The 8,294-nt window shown below is 38.4% G+C and overlaps 1 protein-coding gene across 1 annotated transcript; it reads right to left on the minus strand.

Annotated features, from left to right (window-relative positions):
• Positions 1-1,850: 1,850 nt before the first annotated feature.
• Positions 1,851-7,915, minus strand: LOC107690781 (extracellular matrix protein 2-like). The gene is made up of 4 exons (XM_016489202.1): positions 6,293-7,915; positions 5,968-6,040; positions 4,730-5,612; positions 1,851-3,637 (listed from the first exon to the last, which is right to left on the minus strand). Exons 1-4 carry the CDS (start codon positions 6,437-6,439, stop codon positions 2,536-2,538), a joined length of 2,205 nt encoding a protein of 734 aa, XP_016344688.1. The 5' UTR covers positions 6,440-7,915; the 3' UTR covers positions 1,851-2,535.
• Positions 7,916-8,294: the final 379 nt, after the last annotated feature.

The following is an 8,294-nucleotide window of genomic DNA, read 5'->3' on the forward strand; positions in this document are numbered from 1 at the left end:
AGGGTTTTATGTCAAAGCAGATTTATCCAGACTTATATATCATACAGTATATATCATAGCATTAAAATATATGTTTCTGAATTGCCAGTGTATAAAACCATCTGAATTATTTGACTAAGATTAATATAAATAAATGATGTTGTGCCAGGGGGTCTACTAAAACACCAACACAAAAAATGTTGTAATTATTACAAATACGGTTGAAAATTGTTTCACTAGATTAAAATATTCGGAATATTCAGTCTTTAATAACAAAATAATCTATAATTTATTTTGAAATATAAATTGCAGATATTTCCCACTTATTTAGCTTACCTCTTGACATGACTTACTCCTAATGTGTTGTAAATTGTGTCACTACAGAACTTTTCATATTTCAAGTCATATTTCTATGGAACTTTGATGCTTAATTTTAAAAGATAGTTATAGATGCTTCTTTGTAATTGCAAATGATAGCAGAAATCCTGACAAATAATCAGAGGTATCGGCTTTACTTCTATCTCATGTCTCCTTGCTTAATGGACATTGTGTAAAACGTAAAATAAATAAATAAATTATAGGGGCCAGGGTCCTGCTGGACTGTAGGGAGGTTCTGGAAGAGTACTTCACCTTCCTAAAATCCTTCTTTTTTCTGTCTTCCTCTCTTCTCTCTCTCTATGCAGCTGTCTCCCAGTGCCACGTAGCCTTCCTGCATTATTAGACAGATGGAATTTACCAACCCTACACATGAAGCTGCTATTTGCTTTCTTTCCATCTCATTTCTCCCTCACTTTGTCACCCCCTTCCCCCTCTTCACCTCTCTTTCTTTGTATTCCCTGACTCATTCTCCACTTACACACACTCATATGGTTTGCTTAAACAGTCTCACTTAATTGAAAGTAAAGACCTCAAGACTTTGGCAGCACCCTGCCAAATTTGGTCATATTCTAGAGCATGCACATAATTTGCATCTGCTTTCAACAGGTCAGAAGAAATTAAACAAGAACAGTCATTTGAGACATAAAGATAAGCAAATATTGAAGATTGGGGAAGATTTTAAATAACAGTTAGTAATAACCCATATGTCAAAGGGCTGAAGATGAACAAATCTCTTTGTGCATAATAGTTCCTAATAGATCACATTAACTTTGCAAATCATTTTAGAATAACCAGGAGAAATATTTAAAAAGTATGGTGTAAAGTTATCTATTGTGAAGCATTTTTAAAATATAATCTTCTGCCATCTTGTGGTGAATACAACCGAGTACAAGAGTCTCTCACAAGGCAGTATTCTCCTTAATTCTGGACTCTGGCTCCTGCATAAACTTGAGCAGGGAGACACTCAATAACTTTCAACCAAACATGTTTGTTTGCAGTGGAAAAAAACACACACGTTGGAATTGCTGTATAATTAGATGGACTATATAAGTCCCATGTGTGAGAGAGAGAGAAACAGCCAAGTTCACCTCAGCCAAATTCTGAATAATGCGCTTTTCTTCACTTTAAATAACCGCAGCCAAGCAGCAAAACCTGCCAAGCATTTACCAAGAAAAATATAACGAGCTATTTTCAGAAAAACACTTTTTTCACTATGAATAATGAAAAACATACTGACAATATTTTATATACTTGTCATGATGAATTTCTTGTTGCATATCAAGCAATTTTCAGAAAAACACTCTTTTCACTATGAATAACGAAAAACATACTCACAATATTTTATATACTTATCATAATAAATTTCCATGTTGAAAGCTATTATAACATGAATCTTAGACAGTATATCTAAACAGCGCACCCTTGAGCTGAAAGGACAGTGCTGATATAACACTGGCTGAAGAAAGAGATAAAGTAGACTGCCAGATTAGAAACTGGGTGTTTTATTTTCATAAGTAATAAACTTCAATGATGAAATACACTTATGAAACATCAAATAAAAACAAAGTCATCTCAAAACAACTGTCTCAGGTTTCATCCAAGCAAAACAGCCTTGTTCTCTCTGGTGTTTAAAAACTAGTCACATTTCAGTGATGTAACAGTTGTAAAACATCAATACAGCTTATGGAAATCAAGTAATCCAGGCCTCAGACACTAAAATCCTTTTATATTTAGGCTTTTAATAAAATCAGTTAAGCATCACCAGGAAGGAAGGAATGGGGAAAGGGGCATCAGGAATGGGTCATGACCCAGGCCGAACTCAAAATCTGTGTCCCCATGAGCACAACTGCTCTTTATGTATCAGGAGCAACGCACTACACACAGCTCGAACTTCAAAATGTTATTTTGTAAGGTTTGTAGATCAGGGCCAGGATACATTTTCTGTCCTATATGACATGTTTGCAGTCTACGAAGTTTCCTTATCACTAACTGCAAATTTCAGACTTCTGACCTATACTGAAAGTTCACCGATTTTTTTTCCCATCATTGTACCAGATGCTGCTGGCTCTGTTAAAGGTCTTCAGTCCAGACAAGAAAGAAAACCCAAGCTGAAACCAAATTCAGATTCCACTTCTACCCATATGTTAACCATTTACAGGGATTCCCAATTGCTTCAGTTTAGTAAAATTGCACCACCTGAAAGCCTCTGAGGCAACGGAAGGCCAGCGTGTCCAGGTGGCCCAGATCTATCAAGTTATATTCCAGGTGAACCCTGACTAGGCGGCTGAGAGGAGACTCGTTACCTCGACCCCAACAAAAAGCATTACGTGGAATTATACGGATCTTGTTGTGCGAAAATGTTGCAGAGTGGAGCCATAATGGGAGCTGCCGTGGGACCTGTTGCAATGCGTTGTGACTCATGTCTAACTGATGCAGAAGAGGAAGAACCCGAAAGGCACCAAGGGCCACTTTAGTGATCTTGTTTCTTGCTAGGCCTAGGTGCTCCAACTGAGGCATTGAGATAAAAGCATCCTTTCCGATGCTAGAGATGAAGTTTCCCTCCAAGTTAAGGGTCTTTATGCTGCGGGGTAGATGGAGAGGAACCTGCTTCAGTAAGTTGCCCTCTAGATTTAAACTCTCAAGGCGACTGGCATTTAATAGTGCTGCTTTCCCAAGCCCTTTATAGGTCAATCTGTTTGAACTTAGATCCAGCACCTGCAACTCCGCCTCACCCCAGAACATGTCGCCTTGTAGGCGTTGAATGCTGTTGCCTCGGAGATAGAGTTCTCGAAGACTGAGGGGAAGCTGCAGGGGAACAGAGGCAAGCTGGTTGTAGGATACAGTAAGTGTCCGAAGTTTGCCCAAAGGTAAAAGAACTCCCGGAGGGATAGTGGATGATTTGTTCCCCAGGCTGTTGTTGCTCAGGCTAAGGATCAGCAGGTTTGGGCAGCGTCTGAAGGCTGCATCGGACATCACACTAACCTGGTTCCCATCCAGCCGTAGCTCCTCAAGAGTAATGGGCAGGTCAGTGGGGATGCTTCGAAGTAGGTTCCGCTCCATGTAAAGTTTTTTAAGGCTCTTGATCTCTTCAAAGGCACCCTCGATCGTCTGATCTGTTAAATGGTTGTTGCTTAACACCAGGAACTCCATGGAGTCATACTCGGAGAGCAACTTCAGTTGAATGCTATCAATTTGGTTGTTCATTAAGAGAATGTAACGGGAGTTGTAAGGAATTCCGTAAGGTATTTTGCCCAGGTCTTTGTCGGAACACTGCACAACCCTGGAAAAGAAGAGATAATGTCAAATTACAGCATATAAACTTAACGTTTTCCAGTGTTATACTCAGTAGCATCAGGACAGTTATTAAGCATGTTGGTTTAAGATTTAGGCCCAATCCCAATTCTACCCCTTAGCCCTTCCCCTTTCCCCTCCGTTTCGCGCGTTCACGTGAAGGGGTAGGGGTGTCTCGATTATCTTTTGGTTGGAGGGGTAGGGGTAAGGGGAAGGGCCAGATAGCCCTTCAAACAAAGATTTTTCGGAACCACACTTCAGACGAAGGGGTATGAATTATATCAGCGTAAACCAGCTTCAGCAGCAACATGGCTGCCCGAGCGAACAAAAAGACACATAAATGTAAGTATTTTTGGCATTAATAAAGATTTTAACGAAAAGTAATCATTTGTTTTATGTTACATTCAATCATGAGTTCATATTTATGGTCATGTTACTCAAAGAAATGTTTGCAAAAAATCGCTAAAGTTTGCTAACGTCATATTATTACGGACTGCACGATAGTGCCACAAAATATTTTCATGTCTGATCAGGACGATAACCACCATAGACATTGAGGAGGGCTAGTACCCCAAATAATTAGAAATCGCTTAACCCTTTTCTCAAATATTGCCAATTCGAGAGAGAGAGAGAGAGAGCGAGAGAGAGACAGAGAGAGAGAGATGAAAGTTGCGTGTATGCACGTCTGTGCATTTCACTTTTTAGAGTGAGTTTACTTCAAAAACAGCGATTTTATCCTCTCGTCGCAGTAAAATATTATGTAGTGATTCAGTATTTAAACTGTTATTAATGAAAGTCGTGGGGCAGAGTTGACAAGTTTCTTTGCTCCTGGATGTGTGAGCTGCGCGATATCTGATGTGTGTGTGTGTGTGTGTCAGTAAGCAGCGCATGAATATAGAACGGTAATTAAAGGCTCTAATGCACACAAACACACCAGTATAGGTGTGTGTATTGTAGGAGCTAGATGACGTATGATGACGTGTGACCATATAGTAGTGGTGTTCCAATTCTTAGGGGAATATTTTCACCCCTACCCCTTGACACTCAATAGAATTGGGATTGGGCCTTAGTAGGCACATACCTCCCATAGCAGGAACATTCTGAGGGACAGTAGTGATCTTCAAAATAGGGAAAATACAAAGGTGTTGTTGGCTTCAATTTTCTCTCTCGTTTTAACTTTTTCACTTTCTTTGCTTTTTTCTTAATTTTGGTCTTCTTTGTCCTTACTTTGAGGACCTTTTTGTTCTTTGCTTTCAGTGTCGTATTGTCTTTAGGTTTGGCACCTGCTGCTTTATTTTTTGATTCGAACATAAAAGTACTGAGAGGGGCCTTTGCAGTGGGTCCTGCCCTTGCTGCCATTGCCGTGACATCAACACTCACTTCCTCTAGTGGGTGGAGTTTAGAGCTGTTCATCACATAGGGCTCCGCTCTGAGATCATCATTCGTGCTGCTTTCATTTACTAGCAAGATGGCTCCGATTGCCTCAGCAGTTGAATTCGCAATGCGAAGTTTTGTGGTTATGATAGGTAAGGTTTCAGTAGTTACTGTTTGTCCTTGTGAAGTGGAGGGAAACGAGGAAGGTACAGTAACTGATTTTGTATGCAAGTTCAGGACAGGATGGGAGGCGGTGGCCATGGTAGGAGGAGTGGTATTCTGATTGACAGTTGGAGGTGGATGTTCCTCACCCTTAATTTCTTGTGAATGGCTTGTATTCTGTGCAGAGTGGATGGGTTTGGTTGAGATTACATCTGACATGTCGTGTTCATCCAGATTCTGTCCTCGCTGCTCCTCTTTTTCTACTACTTTTTTGTTTTTTACATCACTGTCTGTTTGTCCTCTTGTTTGTTCCACCCCTTCTGATTTCTCCTCTTCAGTATTGGTAGCCTCCATCAAACGATCAAGTCTCTGCTCTGCCCAAAGGTCAACTTCTGCAGACACATTCTGCATGACTGTCACATTTACACCTATAAGAGGTAATAAACCTTTGTGAACTTCATGAACACAAAATCTCCCTCATAAATAACTGATGATTCACTTGCTTTTAGGACATTTGTCAACTGTAATACCTAAGAACATTAAAAATACAATCTAAGTTACATGATTAAATGACTGCACTGTGAGTTAGGGACATTACAGACAAACTACATTTGTTCCATAATACAAATACATTTACATATGAATTAAACAATTTGTGTTTATTATTGCATCTGAAACATTCTGTACTTAACCTTAAAACAGACTTTAAAAATATTAAGTAAGGCAATAATTTAATAATGAGTAATTAATCATTTAAATAATTTAATTTCAAAGAACACTTACTCGGTTGAAGCACAAAAGTGTGTACAGGCACAGCGAAAATCCAAAACAGCAGAATGAGGGGCTTCATTTTTGGCTAAAAAGAAGAAAACAATTTTCTAATTAACGTGAAAAGCAGATTGTTACATTTATTTGTCTGCCGTAAAAGTCTGTGGCGAGCAACCAAGCTCCCGGAGACTGAAATAAAACACTTATACTCATGATTTTCTAAATGTCTGACAACCACAATAAAAGGTGCCATGAAGCATCTGAACCGGTTTCCATTTACAAGCCATAACTGATAGTGTGAGATTTTTTTAATGAGATCGGCCCGCCAGGCACAGCTTACCTGGAGTGTGTTCAAGGTGAGTTCAAATGTATAAGTCCTTGTACTCTGCAGATATGGAAGACATGCTGGCTTCCTGTGTTGCACTGTCTCTACACCACTGACTCCGTACACACATACAGAAACAAAAAGATGCGCATACAGACTCATTTAAAGACTCTTCTTCTCCATAACGCAAATTCCACATACAAGCTCAGAAAAATAATACACTCTTGAGTAATAGCTCTCTTCAAAGACACGTATCATTATGGGAATTTTCTCACTCACACACTAGATCCAGAAAAATCTAACAGATCAATTCAGGGGAATGGAGATAGACATACTGGATAGAGAGGTCAAAGGTCAGGGTTCACTTTTGGACTGATACTATTTGCTTTACTTCCACAAACACTGGTGCCGACCCACTGGCACCACAATGACAAGTGTTTCCCTAAAAGGGTCTGTGGCCTTTGACCTTACAACAAGTCTGTATTTAGTCACATAGAGCTGTGTGAGGTGAGACAAAATGTCTGGATGAAGAAAATTGTAGCTTTTTTCTAAATGGCATAACCAAATATTCAAGACTGAGAATTCAAACGTTCAAGAATCTGTCATTGTAAAAACCATTTTCTTCAATCACTATTCTGGATTTCATTTTAATAGATGCAAAACCTCTTCTTAGAACTTGCTTCACTTTTCCGAGGCATTTTTGCAAACCACTGCCTATTTCTGACTGCAGATGCAGCTTTAACCAGAGTGTGAGAAAATAAAATTATGATTAAAATAAGATGTTACCAAACAGCAGGAGAGGAGTGTGTGAGCTGGCAGGGAAACAAAGACTTGAGCAGAGAGTTTCACTGTGTCAGGTCAGTACTGGTTTATTCTGACTCAGATTCATCTAGATTTTCTGAAAAATGTTTAATGTCTGAATTCAAAATTAGGAGTTTTCAAACTTTTGGGCTCTTTTTTGAGAAGTGAGATATTGGAAAAGTGTTTAAAGCTTTAATAACTGGCCTTATTTTGCTATTGTACTAACCAAAAAGATATAATTAAAATATTATCTGAACAATATTAATTCAAATTAATTAATAAAATCAAGGTCATCTGTATACAACTTCACAATACAAATGGGCCATTTTCACAATATTTTTTTCTTTTCTTTTAATTTTATCACTTTGTTCCCTCTGACATTTTCCATGGACCCCTCCAGCACCCACTTAAAGCCCCCTGGAGCCCAGTTTGAAAACCCCTGCTCTAAATCACTGCCATTAAGACAAGAATTTCTAACTAACTAACTAAATATATTACCAACCATGTAGTCCCCTACAGCCTGACAAACATCTTTCACATTTGTCACTATACCTGAGTCTTGAAGTCTTGTTTTTTTCTTCAGTGGAATTGTGTATCCAGTTAGGCCTGTCACTGGGCTCTCTCAAAGTAATATCAATCTGCAGCCTACTAGAAAGATCGAAGCCACCATAACATCTTGTTGGTGATGTAACTTGTATAAATAATCCACATTCATTAAAATCTAATGCTCCATGTGGCCCTAAATGACTTGCATGGTCAGCAGTATGACGGAGGGAAGAACAGCTTCTGTCTTATGGATCAAAGACGGTTATTCCTTAATATTCCTTTGAGTTTCAGTAAAAAAACAGCAGTCTGCATGCAATTTTAAGGATTAAAATACATTATAAAATACATTTTTAATTATACACTATATATAGACATATATTAAGTCATTTAATAAATGTTATTTTAAAAATATTAGTATTATATAATATATAAAAAAGAAAGCAATTTTTAGGTGTAGGTAATTTATTTATTTATTTATTTATTTATTTTGGAGGAAGTTCTCACAATAAACCACCAGGGGACATTAGAGGACCATTTAACTTTTCAACGTTCACCCAGATGGACCACTCCATTGTGTTATGTAATAATTTAAGTTAGAAGTGTATATAGAAGCGGATTGTTTCTCGAACAAACTTTTCCAGCTACCTGTTTATAAAGTGCTACTGGCGTC

Source organism: Sinocyclocheilus anshuiensis, unplaced genomic scaffold, assembly GCF_001515605.1.
Source record: "Sinocyclocheilus anshuiensis isolate Anshui unplaced genomic scaffold, SAMN03320099.WGS_v1.1 scaffold641, whole genome shotgun sequence".
Taxonomy (NCBI): domain Eukaryota; kingdom Metazoa; phylum Chordata; class Actinopteri; order Cypriniformes; family Cyprinidae; genus Sinocyclocheilus; species Sinocyclocheilus anshuiensis.